Source organism: Salvelinus fontinalis, chromosome 1 (genome assembly GCF_029448725.1).
Source record: "Salvelinus fontinalis isolate EN_2023a chromosome 1, ASM2944872v1, whole genome shotgun sequence".
Lineage (NCBI taxonomy): Eukaryota > Metazoa > Chordata > Actinopteri > Salmoniformes > Salmonidae > Salvelinus > Salvelinus fontinalis.
The window spans coordinates 41,374,535-41,398,596 of NC_074665.1; the positions used below are offsets into that span (position 1 = coordinate 41,374,535).

At 41.8% G+C, this 24,062-nt stretch overlaps 1 protein-coding gene across 2 annotated transcripts; it reads left to right on the plus strand.

Annotated features, from left to right (window-relative positions):
• The first annotated feature begins 494 nt into the window (after positions 1 to 494).
• Positions 495 to 23,494, plus strand: pelo (pelota mRNA surveillance and ribosome rescue factor). Of its 2 annotated transcripts, none has more exons than XM_055921531.1 (13): positions 495 to 630; positions 16,731 to 16,823; positions 17,485 to 17,635; positions 17,850 to 17,940; positions 18,427 to 18,590; positions 19,265 to 19,325; positions 19,530 to 19,691; positions 19,945 to 19,991; positions 20,127 to 20,200; positions 20,509 to 20,580; positions 21,405 to 21,479; positions 21,639 to 21,670; positions 22,952 to 23,494. In XM_055921531.1, exons 1-13 carry the CDS (start codon positions 545 to 547, stop codon positions 23,044 to 23,046), a joined length of 1,203 nt encoding a protein of 400 aa, XP_055777506.1. In that variant the 5' UTR covers positions 495 to 544; the 3' UTR covers positions 23,047 to 23,494. The 2 variants fall into 2 exon arrangements, with proteins under 2 accessions (XP_055777506.1, XP_055777512.1); XM_055921537.1 differs by lacking the exon at positions 495 to 630 and adding an exon at positions 9,734 to 9,952.
• The last annotated feature ends 568 nt before the right edge of the window (positions 23,495 to 24,062 follow it).

The following is a 24,062-nucleotide window of genomic DNA, read 5'->3' on the forward strand; positions in this document are numbered from 1 at the left end:
ACCAAAATGGCTGCGCTTTATCACATCATGAGAAGGTTCATGCCCTTTCTAGTATTCTAATTCCTAATTCTATAACGGTCTATAACGGTCATCTCGAGCCAAACTGCGCATGTGCAGGCTGTCAATTCAAAGGCACCTTAGATATAAAGTTGTTTTTGATGAAAATGTAATGAATGACAAAGTATGTGGACACCTGCTCATCAAACATCTCATTCCAAAATCATGGGCATTAATATGGAGTTGGTCCCCCTTTGCTGCTATAACAGCCTCCACTCTTCTGGGAAGGTTTTCCACTAGATGTTGGAGCTTTGCCGCGGGGACTTGCTTCCATTCAGCCACAAGAGCATTAATGAGTGTCATGCTGAAACAGGAAAGGGCCTTCCCAAACTGTTGCCACAAAGTTAGAAGCACAGAATTGTCTAGAATATAATTGTATGCTGTAGCTTTAAGATTTCCTTTCACTGGAACAAAGGGGCCTAGCTCGAACAGTTTGGAACTCGGTAGTGAGTGTTGCAACTGAGGACAGATGTAATTTCACGGTGATATGGCTCTATACATAATTGAGCAACGCATTAAATCTGTACTTGGTTTGGGTACCGTGAAGAAATCCACAGTGGCGTGTCTGGTGAGGTATGTATGTCTGTTTGAGGTGTATGCAAATAGATTAGTAGTTTGGCATTTTCAACACAGAAATGTTTCTTAAAAGACTAGAAGAGAAGTAAATTTCTCCTCAACCCTCAACCATGAAAGACTATCATGCATGTTGTTGATGTTAGTTATGTATGTGCAGTTAAGAGCAAGGCGTGCTGCTTTGTTTTGAGCCAGATGCAGCTTTGCTAGGTCTTTCTTTGCTGCACCTGGCCATACTACCGGACAGTAATGAAGATGGGACAAGAACAAAGCCTGAACAATTAGTACAGTTAATATTTGTGTCAAAAACGTAGAATATCTTTTTATAACAGACATACCTCACCCCATCTTCACAACAACTTTGTCAATATGACTTAACCATGATAACTGACCATCCAATTTTACTCCTAGGAGTTCCGGTTCTTCAACTTGATCAATGGTCACACCCTTTATGCACAACTCGTGTTTAGCTCGAGGTCTAAGAGAATGCTTTGAACCAAATACAATGCTTGGATGTATTTAAGACCAGTTTATTGTTAACTACCCATTCTGACATTTACTGTAACTCCTTGCTAAGAGTCTCAGTGAGCTTACTGGCTGTAGGTGCTGATGTATAGTGTGCAATCATCAACATATATAGTTATTTTAGCTTCTTGTAAGACAAGTGGCATATCATTTGTAAAAATTGAGGAGCGTAACGGTCCAAGGAAAATGCTATCGCACTGTAAATATCTGATGTTACAGAAGCTTCCATTGAAAAATACTCTCAGAGTTCGATTATAACAAGTGAGTTTTAGTGAGCTTGTTCAACATTGCAGCTGACAGTGCAGGTAACTGCCGACTGACTGATCTACAAAGAATCTTGCATCATAAATACAGTGGCTTGTGAAAGTATTCACCCCCCTTGGAATTTTTATATTTTGTTGCCTTACAACCTGGAATTAAAATAGATTTTCGTGGGGGTTTGTATCATTTGATTTACACAACATGCCTAACACTTTGAAGATGCAAACAAGAAATAAGACAAAAAAACTGAAAACTTGAGTGTGCATAACTATTCAGCCCCACAAAAGTCAATACTTTGTAGAGACACCTTTTGCAGAAATTACAGCTGCAAGTCTCTTGGGGTATGTCTCTATAAGCTTGGCACATCTAGCCACTGGGATTTTTGCCCATTCTTCAAGGCAAAACGGCTCCAGTTCCTTCAAGTTGGATGGGTTCCGCTGGTGTACAGCAAACTTTAAGTCATACCACAGACTCTCAATTGGATTGAGGTCTGGGCTTTGACTAGGCCATTCCAAGACATTTAAATGTTTCCCCTTAAACCACTCAAGTGTTGCTTTAGCAGTATGCCTAGGGTCATTGTCCTGCTGGAAGGGGGATGTGTCAGAAAACATAAATTAAATTAAGCAAGGTAATTTTAAGCAAGGTAATTTTAAAAATTGTCTCTAGTTTGAAGTATACCCACTACATGTATGACGTGTCCATACTATGCATGGTGCATGTAATATGAAAAATTACCCCCCCCCCCCCCCCCCCGACAATCACTGGTACGGCTGATTAACTGTCCTAAGTAAAGTATCTTCAAAAGCTAATTTCCTTTTACTCTGCTCAAACCATCGATACGGCTGGCTAGCCTATCTTTAAAGAAGCCTCTTCAAAAGTGGATGGAAGGAAAGTTAACTCTGTAGTTCTGTTCAGGACCACACGACATGTCACCGGATACCGGACAGATACAGAGAAGGCCAACAGTAGAAGACTTGTCGGAACCATTTCGGACAATCAGAGCCTTACAAGTGTGCCGCGAAAAAAGGTTCAACTCCCTTTCCAAGGCTACCTTCTTCACCGAGAGAGATCCCCGGAGAACCCAGGCATTTCACGTAAATACATTAATGATTTCACTTAGATACATTAATGTTTTCTTACTCAAAGCGGGCGGCGGTTTGTGTCCAAATATATGGTTACTGTAGGTGAGAGTAGTTTCTGAATGTACCAATGTTAAGTGTCTCTGTCCCTCTCTCACTCCCTCTCCATCTCTTCTTTAACAAGCAGCCATGTTGTTGCCATTCCGCTAGGGACCTGTTTTCAGAGTATTAAGTCCCCAGTCAATAACCAGTGCAAAGTGTGTATGTTTATCCTGTGTTCCCATTTAATTAGCTAGTAAATAAATAATTACATCAATTTGTGTAGTACTGAATCATAAGTAAGGCTCGGGTTTTTGCAGATGCAAGGAGGTTACAACTGTTCAGAATGGTGATATGATACGAGGTTATGATTAATAAGTTGGCTGTTTATACACGTGATAGTTAAAGACCTTTTAGAGTTTATTTCGGGAGATGGTAACTCTTTAAAGAACAGCTCTCGTGGTGCCCCAGATCCTAATGAGTTAATTGTAACATGATTAATTTGATGTGGTAACAATTAAACATAGTTAGTTAATTAGATAAATAACAGTCTTCAAATGAATGTTAAAGTCACAACACAACACTTTGAAAGGTGGTGATCAACGATGGTCACCGACTAGGGGCAAGAGGAGGAGGGATTTCGGTGGGAGGGTTCAGTCAGATGAGAACGAGGAAGATGGATCCAGCATGGCCGGACGGAATGGAGACGCTATCAAGGTACAACAAGAGGACGAGAAGGATGATGGTTTCCGGAGTGGAGGAATATGGAAGGTAGATAGACAAACTTGAATCTGATGGCCCATTGAGCAAAAATAGTGAAAAAGAGTAGGAGACAGGGATAAAGGAAAATGAAACAAAAAGGGCTAAAATGAGCATAGATTTTTGGTACTATTCACTAACATTTATGCTTTTTTGGGAGATCCGTTTGAAGTATTGAGGATGGTAAAGGTTGAATTAGGAAAGACGAAGTCAGTCAGAGTGACGAGAAGTCAGGATCGAGGGAATGATGAACAGAGCAAAGTACAGAGAGATCCTTGATGAAAACCTGCTCCAGACAACGACCCTAAGAACACAGCAGAAACAATGCAGGAGTGGCTTCGGGACAAGGCTCTGGATGTCCTTGAGTGGCCGAGCCAGAGCCCGGACTTGAACCTGATCGAACATCTCTGGAAAGACCTGAAAATAGCTGTGCAGCAATGCTCCCTATCCAACCTTACAGAGCTTGAGAGGATCTGCAGAGAATGGGAGAAAATCCCCAAATACACGTGTGCCAAGCTTGTAGCATCATACAGAGGAAGACTCGAGGCTGAAATCGCTACCAAAAGAACTTCAACAAAGTACAGAGTAAAGCTTCTGAATACTAATGTAAATTATATATTTCAGTTTTTTGTTTATAATACATTTGAAAAAAATTCTAAAAACCTGTTTTTGCTTTGTCATTATTGTGTGTAGACTGATAAAAAAATAACTAAACTAAATAATCAAGTTTAGAAAGAAATGTGGAAAAAGTCAAGGGGTGTGAATACTTTCCTGAATGGGCTGTGTATACAAAAGTATGTGGACATCCCTTCAAATGAGTGGATGACAGGTGTATAAAATCGAGCACACAGCCATGCAATCTACAAAAAAAAAACAATGGCAGTAGAATTGCCCGCACTCAAACAAGGTTCAGAATGTACACTCAGTGGGCCAACACATTGCACACCCTTTAATTTGTCCATTTTCACCTCACACGTTTTCCCCTGAATTTTGTAAACGTTCTAATTTCAATAGCTCTTTAGTCATATGACCTACTGGACTCAAACAAGGTTCAGAATGGCCAATGACTACCCTTGTACATTGCACACCCTTTAGTTTGTCCATTTTCATCTCACACAATTTTACATACATTTTTACAAATTTATAATTTCAATTGCTCCTTGTTCATGTGACCTACTGACCTCAAACTACTTTCAGAATGTCCACGGACTGGCGGAGAAGGGTGCCGTAAGGCATCAAGTGTGGTAACGCGACCAATGATTATTTTCTGTTGCTTCTTCCGACACCCAGTCAATGGTGCTGCTAGATACTGCGATGGGCATTTGGTTCTCAAGCCTATAATTATTGCGCTGGCACTTGATGTCGATTGGGTGTAAAAACCCAGTTGAAGTCCGCTGAAGGTTAGTAACGGCGACTGATGTCCAGTTTGTTAGACAGAAAAGCCTCTGTTGATACCACGGGGTGGCTGTGACCCCCTCATGTCAAAGTGAGGAAATTTGATGATGCGGGAGTAAACGGGGGGACATAAGTAAGAGTCTCTTGAGGTAGCCAAATGCCTCGTCATCTAATTAGTGACGTGCATGAATGGATGAACAAGATCCCCACTGTCTCTACCTACTATCTAGCGATACAACAGCCAAGGGAACGGGCTTGACAGAATCAGCGGGGAAAGAAGACCCTGTTGAGCTTGACTCTAGTCTGGCACTGTGAAGAGACATGAGAGGTGTCGAATAAGTGGGAGGCCTCGGCCGCCGGTGAAATACCACTACTCTTATCGTTTTTTCACTTACCCAGTGAGGCGGGGAGGCGAGCCCTGGGTGCTCGCGCCGGGTGCGACCCGCTCCTGGGACAGTGGCAGGTGGGGAGTTTGACTGGGGCGGTACACCTGTCAAACGGTAACGCAGGTGTCCTAAGGCGAGCTTAGGGAGGACAGAATCTTCCCGTGGAGCAGAAGGGAAAAAGCTCACTTGATCTTGATTTTCAGTATGTATACAGACCGTGAAAGCATGGCCTCACGATTGTGAGGGAAATTTTCGGTTAAATCCTACTAATGCTTGTGTACTAAAATATCCTTCTTTAAGCCTAGGCATTGGGCTTGAGAGTTTCTTTAACTAACTCATATTAGCTAAGTAACAAAGATAATTAAAATGTCTTATCTGCAGAATATGCTTATGCGATTGAACTGTTGAAACTCTTGGTATTAGAATGTCTTCTTTCGGACTCTCGTGTTGGCAGCTGCACTTCCTCCGTCAAATGTGCCTCAGTCACCTTGGGTCCAGAGAGGGGAGAAGTCAGGCTTATCTATCACATGTCCCTGTTGATATGCAGAATATCAGCGGGGATTATGGCAAAGGAGGTCAGAAGGAACATTGTTTCCATATATGAACTGTGTGTCTTTATAGCAAACCATGTGAAGGGATGGCGTGAGTAATGGGGAACCAATCAATCCACAGTGTCTGTGTGTCAGTCACCTCCTTTTAGGGGGAGAAAGTTTCCACCTTGAACTAGGGGAGAGATAAAAGTAACAACAAATGTCCTAAATTCTTTAGTACTGAACAAAACAGGCAGGTCAGCAGGAGCACAGAGCCTGTTTCGGGTCACCAGGTTCACCGAGCCTGTTTCGAGTTATCAGGTGCATGTGGTTCCTAACAGCAGCATTACAGACATTTTAGTAATTCCAGGGAGTAAGCTATAGTCTAAGGCCAAGGGAGAGGGGTGTTGACCGGGTAGGGAAAGTAGGTGTGGAGGCCTGGAGGTCTGTAGTTCCAGGGAGTAAGCTATACACTCTCAGGCCCAAGGAGAAGGCAGGCAGGCAGTGATTGTAGGCCTAGAGGCCAGGAGTCAGAGGTCACCAGGTCACTGTCCTTCAGGGGGCAGAGCAGGCATATTCATGTAAAATCGTGTGAGATGGAAATGGACCCAAAAAAGGGTGTGCAATGTATAGGCCCACTGAGTGTACATCTGAACCTTGTTTGAAGTCAGTAGGTCACATGACCAAAGAGCTATTGAAATTCGAATGTAAAAAAAGTTTGTACTTTGTTTACGCTCCCTAACTAATTCAACTAGGAATACAAAATGCTGCTTACATTTCCACATGTTTATTAGCTTTGCAAAGTAAATTATTGTCCAAATCGTGAAAATAAGACCTGTGCAATGTTGTGCACAATATTATCAACATCATGACACTTATTTGGAGTCTGTGGTTCAAGTGGTTTGAAAGCTATTGAGGTTTGAAAGCGCGAATATCCAACCTGAAACGGTCTTCATCTCGGCGTCAACATGACATTACAGGGGATTTATATTGGAGAAGCATTTTGCTTAGCTTTATACTGTACTGTCTTTGGGTACATAAAAACTCTGTGGTTAAACTGCAGTACCGAAGCAAAACTGTAAGAGCAGTCGAAACCGAGCAGTTGAAACCGTGTTTCTATTCCGGAACCCTTACCCCTTTACGATGTAATATACAGGCCACCACCGATGTGAAACAGGCAAGAATAACTAAGCACTTCCGGGTCACGAATGTGCACTTGCGCTGGAGTTTGTGTTTGAGCCCAGCGCAATCCTTCAGAATAAGAGTTCCGCCCTGTATACTTATTAAATGAATAAGTAGGGCGGAAAGGATGAAAAATGTGCACAATTAGCGATATATTTTATACTAGATATTATACAAAGAATATTTTTAAGTATTTCTATAATATATATTTGTATTTATTTTAAGGTTAAATGGTCAACAATGTTGTTTGTGCCCTCCTATCATTTATTGGACTGTACTTTATTGCCTGTACATTGTGTTGCAGTATTAGGGGTGTCCATTCTACTCAGGAGCACTTTTACTTTCCAAATCCACTTAGTTTACACACCGAGGAGCGTCATCTTGCAGTGTGAATTAAAAATGCCATTCCATACCAGACTCTTGGCTTGCCCTTAAAATGGAGGTGCCAAAATCCGACTATTTGCGGGTGATTAGGTGAGAAGCTAAGTGCTAAAGCGAAACAATGGAGACAATGTGATCAGTAAATGGAGTGTTAACTGATTGGCATACCTATAACTGACCTACATTATCCTAATGATGATGAGCAGGCTGCAGACTTTACACATATAAATCAGCCCAAGGCAGTAGCAGTGCATGGGTAAAATCACTGGGGAACCCAAGCCACTTGAGGACAACAACATAATGAGATGCAACAATTCAAGTTTTTCTGGCTCCCCTTGACACCTTGTTTTGGTGTCAGGACCATTCACAGTTGAGTTCGCTCAGTTTAGCTCAAAACTGGCAAATTTGTTAAAAATTTGTAAAGGGAGGCCAAATGCTCGCTGGCTTCCCTTGCCTTCAATGCTACTGGCCTTGCTACTTGCCTTCAATGCTACTGGCGCCAACATTGTCATACTCATTTGGACCAGACCGTTCAGGTAGATGGCCAAAACATAGAGAGACAGCTTGCTCGGATGCTTTCTCCTGTTACATAAATTCATCCTCTTGCGAATTGAAGGAAAATTATGAAACACAAAGAGACAAAATATTTTTTGTGTTTCATAATTTTCCATAATTTTCCTTTCATAATTTTCCTTCAATTCGCAAGAGGCTGAATATATATATATATTATTTTATATTTATAATTATTTTGGTAAATGTTTTGGGGAAGCCTGGCAACTGGCAAATCCATGAATACACGCCACTGGCCCAAGGCCAACCTTACGTGCCAAAACATGCATCAGGTCAAACGTTTTGGTTAGACAAAGTACATTTATTTTTTTAGGCAGAACTGCAATGCTGCTGGGTTTTTCACGGTTGCAGAGGGTGCAGTTGCCGTATCAGGTGGTGATACAGCCCAACAGGCCTGTAAAAGTTTGTGAAGGTCTTAGGGGTCAAGCTGAATTTCTTCAGCCTCCTGAGTTTGAAGGGGAGCTGTTGCACCTACTTCACCATACTGTCTGTGTGGACGGACCATTTCAGATTGTCAGTGATGTGTACGCTTCAAGGAACTTGAAGCTTTTCCTCTTCTCCACTGCAGCCCCGTCGATGGAGACGTGGGCGTGCTCCCTCTGCTGTCTCCTGAAGTCCACAATCAGCTCCTTCGGGTTTGTTCACGTTGAAGGAGAGGTTATTTTCCTGGCACCACTACGCCAGGGCCCTCACCTGTATGCTTTCTCATCGTTGTTGGTAATCATGCCTACCATTGTTGTGTCGTCTGCAAACTTGATGATTGAATTGGAGGCATGAGTGGGTAAATAGGGAGTGCAGGAGGGAGCTGAGCACGCACCCTTGTGGGGCTCCTGTGTTGAGGATCAGTGTAGTGGAGGTGTTGATGCCTACCTTCACCACCTGTAGGCAGCCCGTCAGAAAGTCCAGGACCCAGTTGCACAGAGCGGGGTTCAGACCCAGGGCCCCAAGCTTGATGATGAGCTTGGAGGGTACTATGGTGTTTATGTTAGTGTTGTGGAGTAACTACAATGTTGTTGATCCATCCGCAGTTATCTCCTATAAAAGTTATTAAACCCTATAACTGTTTTAAAATCACCATTGGCCTCATGGTGAAATCCCTGAGTGGTTTCCTTCCTCTCTGGCAACTGAGTTAGGAAGGGCCTCTTTGTAGTGACTGAGTGTATTGATACATCATCCAAAGTGTAATGAATAACTGCACCATGCTCAAAGGGATTATTCAATATCTGTTGTTTTTTACCCATCCACCAACGGTCTTTGTGATTGAATCTGTGCTTGATATTCTCTGCTCGACTGAGGGACCTTACAGATAATTGTATGTGTGTAGTCGTTCAAAAATTATGTTAAACGCTATTATTGCACAAAGAGTGAGTCCATGTAACTTATTATGTGACTTGTTAAGCACATTTTTACTCCTGAACATATTTAGGCTTGCCATACAAAAGGGTTGAATACTTATTGACTCAAGACATTTCAGATTTTCATTTTTAATTCATTTGTAAAAGTGTCTAAAAACATAATTCCACTTTGACATTATGGGGTATTGTGTATAGATCAGTGACACAAAACCTCAATTTAATCTATTTTAAATTCAGGCTGTAATATAACAAAATGTGGAAAAAGTCAAGGGGTGTGAATACTTTCTGAAGGCACGGTAAATAGTGACCGAACACTGGTCACAATGTTTACATACTGTTTTACCCACTTCATATGTATAGACTGTATTCCAGTCAAGGCTAGTCCTATATAACTACTTCTGTACACACATTTTCTATTAATATACTGTCCATACTGTCTATACACACCATTATATATACATATATATATATATATATATTTATATTCCGGACTCTGCTCTTTCTGATATTTCTTTGTTTTTTAAATTTATGTGTATCGTTTTGTGTTGTTAGATATTACTGCACGAATTTCGAAAGAACCAAACTCTACCATCTTCACTGTGGGACTGTTATTTTGAAGGGAAATTGCCGCCCTATTCTTGCTAGTTATTACTTATTCTTGCTGGTGGAACGGAGGTCAGGCCACCAACCCTAATCTCTTGAGCGGTTCATTCTAAAGAAATAGACTCTTGAGAGGGAGTAAATATGACACTAGCTAAATGTAATAATAACGCCTTCATATGCTAGCAAATAATACTATTGTAACAAAGCTATTACACCATGAAGTTGCTTCATAAAGATATCGAAAAAGACAATGCCGGGTAAGTAAGCGTCAACAGGCTAGCTAGCTGGCAAGCTAACGAACGTTAACGCTAGCGCTGGTCTGTCGCCTTATTTTGTTGCTAGCTAGCACAAGTGTCCGACGTAGCCGTATATAATTCTGGTACAGTGCAACTATTCACAGTCACCACCAGTGTATTGTATGCATTTCGATACATCATTAAGCAAGAACAATGTTGTATCCATGTGTTGTTGAATTTGACATGGAAATGGCCGTCCTGGTTTATCAGCTGCTGAGCACAAAATATGGGCAGTTGTCCATACTCATAGTCATGCATACTAACTAGCTGAGCTAGAATATCATCATATGAATACCATTGCATTATAATATTATTGTGCTGAGTGCTCTATACCAGGGGTTTTCAAACTTTTGTTGTCCAGGGACCCCCGCGCAGGCAAACCGGCGAACCTGGGCCCCCATAGACCGAACACATGACATTTTTAACAATGCTTTTTTCTGATAACTAGTTCATTGCATCCGTTGAACTAGTTCATTGCATCCGTTGTAGAGCCCAGTTTCATAATATGACAGTATGTCCCAGCTGCTTGCCGTGGTTTTGAAGTAATCACGAAAAAAACTGGCTTTATTAGTTCTATTGAGCAACGTGGCACCAACTTGCCTTCTGAACGTTCTATTTCCAGTTTTTTGTTTTACGTCATAATGCCTGCTTTGCTATTGATGGCAACGAGACCTACCCACGTTGATGGTTAGTTAGAATGTAAACAACAACCAAAAAATAGTCATGGAATTCTGAGTTCGTCCCATTGTTTACTATAGGGAAATATAGGTATGTCTGTCTATTTCGCCAAATATCTCGCAATGTGTATATATTTATTCTTTTCAAGTCGGACAGCATTTTAATCAAGATAATCTCCTCTTTCTAATTACACAAGGTTGGGCAGCGTACACTCTTGTCATCGGTCGCTAGACCAGAAATAGTCAAAAGTTGCCATTTTCCCCTACTTCATGTTATGCAGACATAAGCACACTTGGCACCATCGATGTGCGGATGTTTACTTTTACACGAGTTGTTATTTTTAAGTTTCGCCCTAAGAGCATATTGTAGTGGTAAAATAAAAAAGGACACATTTTTTTGGTGCCATTTAAGCTAAATGGAATTCTAAGCGTCACCAGTCAGGCTCTGTGAACGTTCGATTCCATTCATTAGCTATGGGCTCGCGCTAGTGTTCCCGTTTAGTCAACGTTCTTTTGCCATTTTTCAGCCTTGGGTGAATTTGGACTCGTTCTATTGTCCAGACTACCCATATGTTAGCAAAACTATATATAATCCCCTCATGTTTTATTATAAGGTGAATGTCAAGTAGAAGTAATCAACATTTTAAAATAAATAGATTCGGTAAGGAGTTAATTTTTATTTTGACCTCCCGGGCCACAGTTCATTGTAAGAGGAAGTGTAAACTCGAACATAGTATTTTAACTAGAACTGTAAAGGTTTCTTGGCATACAGAAAATGTTACTGTTGGAAATCACATTTTCTGCAGTACACATTTTGAAGTTTTGAAGCTAAATTACTTGAATTCTGTGCATTTTGCCGTGGCTAATGCTGTGTTCCTCTGCACAAACATTACAACATCAATGAGCATGTGCCCTGAATGCCTGGTTTTTGGAATTTTCAATTCTCCTTGACATTTACATTTAAGGCCTTTTAGCAGATGCTCTTATCCAGAGCAACTTACAGTTAATTCTTCTTGCGTTCTTCTTAAAATAGCTAGGTGAGACAATCAATTATCACCGTTGTTGTAAGTACACTATTATATACAATGCATTCGGGAAGTATTCAGACCCCTTCACTTCTCTCATCAACCTACACACAATACCCCATAATGATGAAGCGAAAACATTTTTTTTATTTTTTTTGCAAATGTATAAAATATAAAAAACGAAATACCTTACGTATTCAGCCCGATTGCTATGAGACTCGAAATTGAGCTCAGGTGCATCCTGTTTCCTTTGATCGTCCTTGAGATGTTTCTACAACTTGATTGTTTCTACTTTCCGAATTGTTTCTGTGATAAATTCAATTGATTCGACATGATTTGGAAAGGCACACACCTGTCTACATAAGGTCCCACAGTTAATAGTGCATTTCAGAGCAAAAACCAAGCCATGAGGTCGAAGGAATTGTCCTTCGAGCTCTGAGAGGATTGTGTCGAGGCACAGATCTGGGGAAGGGTACAAAAAAATGTCTGCAGCATTGAAGGTCCACAAGAACATAGTGGCCTCCATCTTTCATAAATTTAAGGTGTTTTGAACCACCAAGACTCTTCCTAGAGCTGGCCGCCTGGGCAAACTGAGCAATCGGGGGAGAAGAGTCTTGCCCAAGGAGGTGACCAAGAACCCGATGGTCACTCTGACAGAGATCCAGAGTTTCTCTGTGGAGATGGAAAAACCTTCCTGCAGCACTCCACCAATCAGGCCTTTATGGTAGAGTGGCCAGACAGAAAACACTCTTCAGTGAAAGGCACATGACCGCCTTCTTGGAGTTTGCCAAAACACACCTAAAGGACTCTCAGACCATGAGAAACAAGATTCTCTGCTCTGATGAAACCAAGTTTGAACTCTTTGGCTTGATTGCCAAGCTTCACGTCTGGAGGAAACCAGACATCGCTCATCACTTGGCCAATACCATCCCTACGGTGAGGCGTGGTGGTGGCAGCATCATGCTGTGGGGATGTTTTTCAGCGGCAGGGACTGGGAGACTAGTCAGGATCAAGGGAAAGATGAACAGAGCAAAGTACAGAGAGATCCTTGATGAAAGACTGCTCCAGCGCAGGAGTGGCTTTGGGACAAGTCTCTGAATGTCCTTGAGTGGCCCAGTCAGAGCCTGGACCTGAACCCGATCAAACATCTCTGGAGAGACCTACAATAGCTGTGTACTGACTCTCCCCATCCAACCTGACAGAGCTTGAGAGGACCTGCAAAGAAGAATGAGAGAAACCCCCCAAATACAGGTGTGCAAAGCTTGTCGCATCATACCCAATAAGACTCGAGGCTGTAATCGCTCCCAAAGGTGCTTCAACAAAATACTAAGTAAAGAGTCCGAATACTTACGTAAATGTGATGTTTCAGTTTTTGTATTAAATGTGAAGAAAAATAAACTGTTTTTGCTTTGTCATTATGGGGTATTGTGTGTTGATTGATGAGGGTGCCGTCTTTCGGTTGGGACGTTAAACGGGTGTCCTGACTCTCTGAGGTCATTAAAGATCCCATGGCACTTATCGTAAGAGTAGGGGTGTTAACCCCGGTGTCCTGGCTAAATTCCCAATCTGGCCCTCAAACCATCATGGTCACCTAATAATCCCCAGTTTACAATTGGCTCATTCATCCCCCTCCTCTCCCCTGTAACTATTCCCCAGGTCGTTGCTGCAAATGAGAACGTGTTCTCAGTCAATTTACCTGGTAAAATAACGGTAAAATAAAATAAATGAGATTTTTTTTTTTAATCAATTTTAGAATAAGGCTGTAACGTAACAAAATGTGGAAAAACTGAAGGGGTCTGAATACTTTCTGAATGCACTGTATACAGAAGTATGTGGACACCCCTTCAAATGATTGTATTTCGTTATCTCAGCCACACTCGTTGCTGACAGGTGTATCAAATCGAGCACACAGCCATGCAATCTCCATCGACAAACATTGGCAGTAAAATGGCCAAACTGAAGAGCTCAGTGGCTTTCAACGTGGCACCGCCATAGGATGCCACCTTTCCAAAAAGTCATTTCGGCACATTTCTGCACTGGTAGAGCTGCCCTGGTCAACTGTAAGTGCTGTTTTTGTGAAGTGGAAACGTCTAGGAGCAAGAACGGCTCAGCTGCGAAGTGGTAGGCCACACAAGCTTGCAGAACGGGACTGCCGAGTCCTGAAGCACGCAGGACCTAAAAATCATCTGTCCTCTTGTTGCAACACTTACTACTGAGTTCATGAAATGAGTTTCCATGGCTGAGCAGCCACACACAAGCCTAATATCACTATGTGCAATGCCAAGCGTCGATTGGAATGGTGTAGAGCTCACCGCCATTTGACTCTGGGGGCAGTGGAAACGCGTTCTCTGGAATGATGAATCACGCTTTACCATCTGGCAGTCCGACAGACTAATCTGGGTTTGGCGGATGCCAGGACAACGCTACGCTACCTGCCCGACAGCGTAGTGCCAACTGTAAAGTTGGGTGGTGGAGAAATAATGGTCTGGGACTGTTTTTTATTGTTTGTGCTTGGCCTGTTAGTTCCAGTGAAGAGAGATCTTAACACTACAGCATAAAATGACATTCTAGACGATTCCGTGCTTCCAACTTTGTGGCAACAGTTTGGGGAATGCCCTTTCCTGTTTCAGCATGACAATGCCCCCGTGCACAATGCAAGGTCCATACAGAAATGGTTTGTTGAGATCGGTGTTGGAGAACTTGACTGGCCTGCACAGAGCCCTGACGTCAACCCCATCGAACACCTTTGGGATGAATTGGAACGCAGACTGCGAGCCAGGCCTAATCGCCCAACATCAGTGCCAAACCTCACTAATGCTCTTGTGGCTGAAATGGAAGCAAGTCCCCGCAGCAATGTTCCAGCATCTAGTGAAAAGCCTCCCCAGAAGAATGGAGGCTGTTATAGCAGCAAAGGGGGGGGCAACTCCATATTAATGCCCATGATTTTGGAACGAGATGTTCGATGAACAGGTGTCCATATACTTTTGGTCATGTAGTGTACATTTTCCGTCAAAGTTATGATTTTATCAACAAATTCAGAGCTAGTAGGAAAATACAAGTTTTATATATTTTTTAGCTTATATTTGATTGTTAGTTCTCAACGATGGTATTATTGGAAAAAAATATATCTAGTTCAATATCTTTTCTGCATCCTTTCTATCTGGTTTAAGTTGACACAAACAGTTTTTCCATCCTGAAAGTAACCACTTAGACGGCCCACCTAAGAATTGTCAACATAGAAAAACCCTGTAATAAGCTCCAATCACTGTAATTTATTTATCTACTTCCTCAGAGTGAGGTGAACAGGAACAGGTAGCATGTTAACTGTTCCTGTACACTTCACCATTGTTCTAATGCTAGTTGGCATTGTCTCATGAAACTACCTCTAATTTCCTTCAATCTGGACGCAGAGACATAAAAGTGGTATCCACGGTGGTATTCTGTTGCAGCTAGTGATATTCATTAAATAATTATTTTTCATGTAGTAACCAAAAAAGTGTTAAACAAATTCATAAATTTAGCCACCCGTTGCCTTGATGAAAGCTTTGCACACTCTTGGCATTCTCTCAACCAGCTTCATGAGGAATGCTTTTCCTACTGTCTTCAAGGAGTTCCGACATATGCTGAGCACAGATCTGGCTGCTTTTCCTTCACTCTGCGGGTCCAACTCATCCCAAACCATCTCAATTGGGTTGAGGTTGGGTGATTGTGGAGGCCAGGTCATCTGATGCAGCACTCCATCACTCATTGGTCAAATTGCCCTTGCACAGCCCTGAGGTGTGTTTTGGGTCATTGCTCTGTTGAACAATAAATTGTAGTCCCACTGAGTGCAAACCAGATGGGATGGCGTATAGCTGCAGAATGCTATGGTAGCCATGCTGGTTAAGTGTGCCTTCAATTCTAAATAAATCACAGATTGTGTCACCAGCAAAGCACCATCACACCTCCTCCATGCTTCACGGTGGGAACCACACACACAGAGATAATCCGTTCACCTACTCAGCATCTCACAAAGACACGGCGGTTAGAACCAAAAATCTAAAACTTGGCCTTGTCAGACTAAAGGACAGATTTCCACCGATCTAATGTCCATTGCTCATGTTTCTTAGCCCAATTAAAGTCTCTTCTTCTTAATGGTGTACAATCTGAGTTGCATTTAACTCTAATGAACTTATCCTCTGCAGCAGAGGTAACTCTGGGTCTTCCTTTCCTGTGGCGGTCCTTATGTGACCCCGTTTCATCATAGCGCTTGATGGTTTTTGTGACTGCAACTTGAAGAAAATGTCAAAGTTATTGACATTTTCAGGTTTGACTGACCTTCATGTCTTAAAGTAATGATGGACTGTTGTTTCTGTTTGCTTATTTGAGCTGTTCTTGCCATAATATGGACTTGGTCTTCTACCAAATAGGGCTATTTTCTGTATACCACTCCTACCTTCTCACAACACAACTTATTGGCTCAAACACATTAAGAAGGAAAGAAATTCCAGAAATGTACTTTTAACAAGGCATACCTGTTAATTGAAATTGCATTCCAGGTGACTACCTCATGAAGCTGGTTGAGAGAATGCCAAGAGTGTGCAAAGCTGTCAAGGCAAAAAGGGTGGCTATTTTGAAGAATCTCAAGTATAACATATATTTTGGTTTGTTTAACACTTTTTTGGGGGTTACTACATTATTCCGTATGTGTTATTTTATAGTTTTGATATCTTCACTATTATTCTACAATGTAGAAAATAGTAAAAATAAAGAACACCCCGAATGAGTAGGTATGTCCAAACTTTTGACTGGTAGACCCCCTGCAGTACATTGGTGGCAGCGGAACACTGTTTGAAAACCCCTGCTCAATACATTTCCATCTTCATTGCTACACAGAAACAGTTATTCTTGTCTTGATCAAATTGAATGACAAACTTTCCAACATTGACTTGAACCACTAATGGCAATTCCCATTACTGCTGATTTTGATTACTTTCAATCTCACACAACCTGATCTGAGCTCTGTTATCAAGGTTGTGTGTGTGTTTCTTTTCCCAGTCAGGTGACACTGATGCCGGAAGAGGCAGAGGACATGTGGCACACCTACAACTTACTGCAGATCGGTGACAGTCTTATGGCCTCCACTATTAGGTAACTTGCTATTGTGACGGATTTCATTGTGCTTGCTTAACAGCATAACTTCCTTCCACTCGAACATGCACTGGTACTCAATCTCGGATCCTCTGTCTTGCAAACTCACTTGACTGCCCACTTGACAACATCTTAGCGAACTGCGCTATAGTAAAGTTGCGGATTTGATCGTGTGGGTGGAAACATTTCAAGCTATGGAGTGAGGTTACAAATCTAACTCTGTTACACTACCACTATTGTACATAATCCTAGTCTGGTCCCAGATCTATTTGTTCTGTGTAGCCAAATATGTTTGTTGTCATGTTTGGCACAAACAGATCTGGTACCAGGTTAATATAATCCTGCTGCGAACCATGATCATACTACAGTTCTACCATCAGTGGGTGGTTACCATTTGAGTGTTTCAGGAATTTCTTTGAAATCCGTGTGACATAGTATATTGCCATATTGACTATTTAATGGCAATTCAAAAATAATTAGAGCATTACAGCTCAAGTGAGAAAAGCTATCTACCTGACTTTGTCTCACTCACTCTCACACACACACACACACACACACACACACACACACACACACACACACACACACACACACACACACACACCTTTACTAAAAAGGGCAGCCTTAGTGACCCATGATACCTTTCTCCCTGATTCCTCAGAAAGGTGCAGACTGAGTCATCCACGGGCAGCGTGGGGAGCTCGAGAGTGCGCACCACCCTGTGTGTGTGTGTGGATACTATTGACTTTGACTCACAGGCCTGCCAGCTGAGGGTGAAGGGAACCAACATCCAGGAGAATCAATATGTGAAGGTCCGAGATTAACAACGTTGAGGACAAAAACAGCGCACTTCCACTTTAGCCTGTAACTGTTATTATGTCAGTTTGGCGTTGTCACATTACCAGTAGACAAATCATGATGCTAGGAAAGCTAATGCTAATGGTCTAAGTTGCGTGGAGTTTCCAATTTTATATTTTGTTGTTTTGTAGTTGCAAGTGAAGGAAGTGCTTTTTCCTCTGTCCTTAGATGGGGGCTTACCACACCATTGAGTTGGAGCTAAACAGGAAGTTCACACTTGCCAAAAAGATCTGGGATAGTGTCGTCCTCGATAGGATCGGTGAGTGTGTACTTGTAACCTGTGAGGTGATGGTGCTCCTCAAAGGCTTAAATCCCTGTTTTGTTGTTTTGTGCGTAATCTGTCAATCAAAATCATTGAATTTCAAGGTATTCCACTCACTAGGTCTTTCATATGGTTCTCTGTATTGAGACCTGTTTTCACATGCTTCCCACAGGTTGAGAAATGTCAGGAATATAATGGAATTTTCAAATACGCATTCCAGACAGGAAAAGTCAGGGAATTTAGTCAATACATTGATGCAATTATGGAAAATCAGGGAATGTTTCATATGTATCACAGTTTATACATTAAATGATCAGAAACATGTACATTGCCTAATGTGTGTGAAAGTTGTCACATTCTTATTTGTAGACATGGAAAGTCGTGGAAAAGTAAATGGATTTACCACAGATTGGGAACCCTGTTTTGAGTACCTAGGCCTGTATGCAACCTGAACTCTTATTCTATTTCCTGTGGCCCTCTCAGAGCAGGCGTGTGACCCCACCCAGAAGGCAGACGTAGCGGCCGTGGTGATGCAGGAGGGTCTGGCCAACCTGGTGCTGGTGACCCCTGCTATGACCCTACTAAGGGCCAAGGTGGAGGTGACCATTCCTCGCAAGAGGAGAGGCAGCTGCACCCAGCACGAGAAGGTCAGTATAGGCTTTATGACCCCATCACTAAAGGGGCTTACAGACAGGGAGCTGCCAAAGTTGGCACGAGGGGCATGCTGCAAATCTAACTTTGTTACACTATCACTATGCTACATAATCCTAGTCTGGTCCCAGATGTATTTGTGCTGTGTAGCCAACTATGGTTGTTGTCATATTTGGAACTAACAGAACAATGATCATACGCCATACTACATACAGTTCTACCATCAGTGGGTGGTTGCCATTTGAGTGTTTCAGGAAGTATTTGAAATCCGTGTGACATGGTATATTGACTATTCTATGGTAGTACAAAAGTATTAGCCTTGGGGATGCATGAGAGTCTGGCCAACCTGGTGCTGGTGACCCCCGCTATGACTCTACTAAGGGCCAAGGTGGAGATAACCATCCCTCACAAGAGGAGAGGCAGCTGCACCCAGCACGAGAAGATGAAAGTGTTTAACTGGAGCGGTAGAGGAAAAATGTACCATACGTGCCCTTGGCGGCAGCTGCTGTCCCTCCCTGTTCCGCTCCCGCCAGGGTGGGAGGCAAACTTGCCGCCAGCTTTACATAGAACCCAATGGAGGCGGCTGTATTTTATTTTCCTGTGTGTAAGCGTCTTAACAATCAGTATGTGCAAGGGTTTGGTTTCCTAATGGGTTCTTTCGCTCTCTCAGGCCCTGGAAAGGTTCTACGAGGCAGTGATGCAGGGGATCCTCAGACATATCAACTTTGACGGTGGGTCCTCTAGTATATCCCCCTTCATTGTGGAACTCCCTACTGAACACAACTCGGGGCTGATTTAGCAGGCATCATCTGGCCTGTGAAATGGGGCAGATTTAGGTCACTTGACGGTCGCTCCCTACACACCTTCTATTTTCCTCACCTTTTACCTAATATCACCTCTTTCTCACTCCGGTCCCCTGTCTTTTTTTGTGTCAGTGGTGAAGTGTATACTGGTGGCCAGTCCAGGGTTTGTGAAGGACCAGTTCATGGCCTACCTCTTCAGGGAGGCAGTCCGACAAGACTCCAAGATTCTGCTGGAGAATAAGCCCAAGTTCATGTTAGTCCACTCCTCCTCGGGACACAAATACTCCCTAAAAGGTAGAGAACATGTTTTTTATAACGTTACAATGTATTATTACACTGCATTATGAGTGTGGTTGTAATGCATTGTAAGAATTGCTATAAGCATCTGTAACCCCTTATGTCTTATTATCATGCGTATAAAATGTAATAATACATATACTTGTCAACTTTAAGTAATGTGTTATGTTTATTTTATTTCAGAATGTTGTTTTGATATTTCTTCCTTTTTTGTGGGGCAATGCTTACTGGGTTGGGTTTTTTCCTGCAGAGATTCTATGCGATCCAGCTGTCACGGCTAGATTGTCTGATACCAAGGTGAGTGTCCCATTTAGTCTATTAATCCTACTAATAGTCTATTAATCCTACTAATAGTCTATTAATCCAGCTGCATGGTCCTTTCAATAGAAACACTGCAATTTATTAATGCTTTGTCTCCTCTGTGACTCACAGGCAGCAGGGGAGGTGAAAGCCCTGGAGGACTTCTACAAGATGCTACAACATGAGCCCGACAGAGCCTTCTATGGGTGAGAGAGAGAGAGACCGTGGTCGTGTTCATTAGGGCATCCAGCAAAAAATGTTTTTTGCCATTTGGCGACAGAAAACAAAAATATACGTTGTTGGACGCGTCTAGATAGTCCCTCCCTGTTTTGGTTTGTTTTCTTTCTTTGACGCTAAAATCTGAATTAGGCTAATAAGAACACGTTTTCCATTGCAAAACGTTTTGCTACGGTGTGCCCTACTGAACACGACGCTAATGGCTGACTATGACATTGAGAGTCCTCATGTTCCACCACTACTGAACACTGACCTTTCTATTCACTTGATGTTGCAGGTTGGCTCACGTGGAGAAAGCTTCCGAAGCACTGGCTATTGACATCTTGTTGATTAGCGATAACCTCTTCAGGTATTTGTTTTATGGAATTATATCTGGATTTCTGTGGGGGGAAACATTGGATTTTGTGTGTGTTTTATATAAATATTTGAGAAAGTGAGGATAGAGGCATGCACATACAATGCATGTGTATCTGTCATGTGTGAATTGTGCTCATATGTGTTTATAACCTAACTTGAATGCCACAACCAAAGTTCCCTCCAGAAAAAAATAAAGTTATTCTATTCTCAAGATAAGTAGACTTACACTGAGTGTACAAAACATTAGGAACACCTTCCTAATATTGAATTTCCCCCAGAACAGCCTCAATTTGTTGGGGAATGACTTCTTCAAGGTGTCAAAAGCGTTCCACAGGGATGCTGGCCCATGTTGACGCCAATGCTTCCAACGGTTGTATCAAGTTGACTGGATGTCCTTTGGTGGACCATTCTTGATAGTCACGGGAAACTGTTGAGCGTGAAAAACCCAGCAGCATTTCAGTTCTTGACACACTCAACCCGGTGGGCCTGCACCTACTGCCATAACCTGTTCAAAGGCCACTTAAATATTTTGTCTTGTCCATTCACCCTCTGAATGGCACACACACAACAAATGTCTCAAAGCTTTAAAATGCTTCTTTTAACCTGTCTCCTCCCCTTCCTGTCTCCTCCCCTTCAACTACATCTTCATCTACTACACAAATTGAAGTGGATTTAACAAGTGACATCAATAAGGGATCATAGCTTTCACTTGGTCAGTCTCATGGAAAGAGCAGGCGGCGAGAAGATGAGCTGTGAGGGGGTATCGTCGCTTATCTGTGCATGTTCTTCATTTAATTTGGATGTCTCTGTCCCCAGGCACCAGGATGTGACCACACGGAGTAGATACGTACGGCTGGTGGACAACGTGAGAGACAATGGTGGAACCGTGAGGTATGGATAGGCAGTGAAGAGAAATGATGATAATGGTGAAAATATGAGTTAAAAAAAATATGGCTATTGTAGACAAGTTATACTGTAATTATGATGATTGTTTCATATAGTGATCATGTCCTCGACTCTCATCCCGATCCTCTTTATTTTCTTCCACAGAATATTTTCAAGCCTTCATGTATCTGGAGAACGTAAGTTTTGTTCCTTCCATATTCAGTGACATGTCAATGCCAATTTCACAGATGTGTTATTGGTAGTATACCATGGGTGTTTCTCAATGTATACTGCCGTGCTCTGAGCATGCAAATTGGAGCACGGTAGGGTCGGAGTGCGAGTCCAAATCAAGTATGTGAAACGGAGCACAGAGGGCACTTCTCAAATGCGTACTCCGTTTGTACATGCATTGTCGTAAACGTCAACGGAAAGTATTTTGTACACAACTACGTACAAAATGATGCAACATTTATTGAAATCAATGGTGGCCATTATTTGAGCTGAAGCGAAAGGAAAAAACACTCCGACTTCAGAATGAAATGTTGCCTATTCACATTTCATATGTTGCCTGACTATAATATTTTCTTGATACGTTAATAAATACATGCTGTGTTAATTTTGGCATGTTTACCTGCCTACGTACCGTAGATCGCAAGCCCATAATAAGTCAATAGGTCTAGCTACTAGTACTGTTAGCTAGCCAGGTAGCCACAAACAATTGTTTGCTAGCTACCCACAAACAATTGGCATCTACCTTGTATAATATTAGTTTTAGGTCATTTTTGCCTGTTAAACTATCTGAATAACTACATTATTACGATTCTGATATAACTAGCTGATGGTTATGAAGTAAAACGGTTGTTTTGTGTATATCTTGTTTTGTCTCTATTGCCATTGTTGTCCTGGTTGGGAGACGGTTCAGTGAATGGATAAGTCCATAGTAAGTCAATAGGGCTAGCTAGCTAGCTAGCTACGAAGAATTGGTAGCTACCCACGAAAAATGTACATCTACCTTGCATAACTTTAGTTTTAGGTCATTTTTTTCCTGTTTAACTAGCTGGCTAGCTAGATTATTACGATTCACATATCTAGCTGAAAATTATGAAGTTTGCTTTGTATATATCTTGTTTTGTCTATTGTTGCCATTGACCTGGCTAGAAGAAGGTTCAGTGAATGGGGAGGTGAAGCGTAAGGTAACACAGTAGGGGGAGTGCGAGTGCTTCTCAAATGTGTTGTTTTATGCATTCCTCAAGAGAACGTGGTCGGAGAATGCACTCGGAGCATGAGAGTGTGGAGATACGGTAGAATGCATATTGAGATACACCCCATGTTTCTTCTCACCATAGGGGATTTCACTGATAGGGTTACTGAGTAGCATTGCATCATTGAGTGTGTGATATTTATTATTTGTCAACCAAATATTGTATAATTTGCTTAAACAATTGAGCAGTCTCCTCCTCTGTCTCTCCCTTGTACAGAGTTGACCCAGCTCAGTGGAGTGGCGGCCATCTTGCGTTTCCCCATCGCTGATCTATCAGAGCCTGAGGATGACAGCAGCTCTGATGAAGAATAAATGACACACTGCAACAGAAAAATTAGACCTGGGGGTACTCTTAGTCTGTAGAACTGAGAGGAACACAGCGCAAAGTTGCAAGAAATAGAGTGCATAAAGTGCAAAAGTTGACCATTATTGCTTTATCATACTCACAGAATTTGACATGCTTGTGCTTTTGGGTTTAAGGTGCAGTACAAGTAGAAGTGGTACCAATGCTAAGCCTGAAAGATAAACTCTGGTTTACATTAATGCTATGGGTAAGCCTGTAATTTGTTTGGTGCCAAGTCTGAATAAAACACAAATACACAGAAAATGCACACCTGATTGATCTGGATATAAAATGCTGGTACAGTGTATTAATATTGATAAAACATGTATAATTCATTTCTAATGAGAGTTTTGCATCTACATATTTCCTTTCGAGTGTATATATATCTCTTTCTTGCAATAAAACCGCCAAATCGTATGTTTTCTTTTCTTGCCATGTTCTTTTCGTAGTAACAGTTGTTTCTGACAATAGAATTATCATGATCAGACACTGAAAGGGAGTATAACTGGAAACAGGAGATAGAAATATATATTTAATTTATTGCAATCCTTTTCATTGAAAATATTTATGTTGGTCACTGGAGGCAAAGGTCTACTGCATTTTAACTGATACAGAATCATGTAGATGTGTGTCCATCTCATTGCAAAGTAATAACACTGAAATTTGGGTTCAAAAGTTATACAACAATTCCCTGACGTCCATCATTAATAGCACCAATCGATTCTTATCCCTACATTCTTCTGCTGTACGGGGGTGAATATTTCAAAATGGACAGTGAATCAATTGTAATCCTTACAGTAATTTCAGCAGCTAGTCCTAAAGTGTATTCTTAAAACTTTAGATTCACTCTCATCACCCATAGAAATATAATTACAAGAAGGTTCAAGCCCATCAGACCACAGAAATGTTCATGTGCACTTATCGGTAAGTACATTCAATATGGCCACCAGTCCACCCATCACCAAACACAGACTTGAATGGGGCT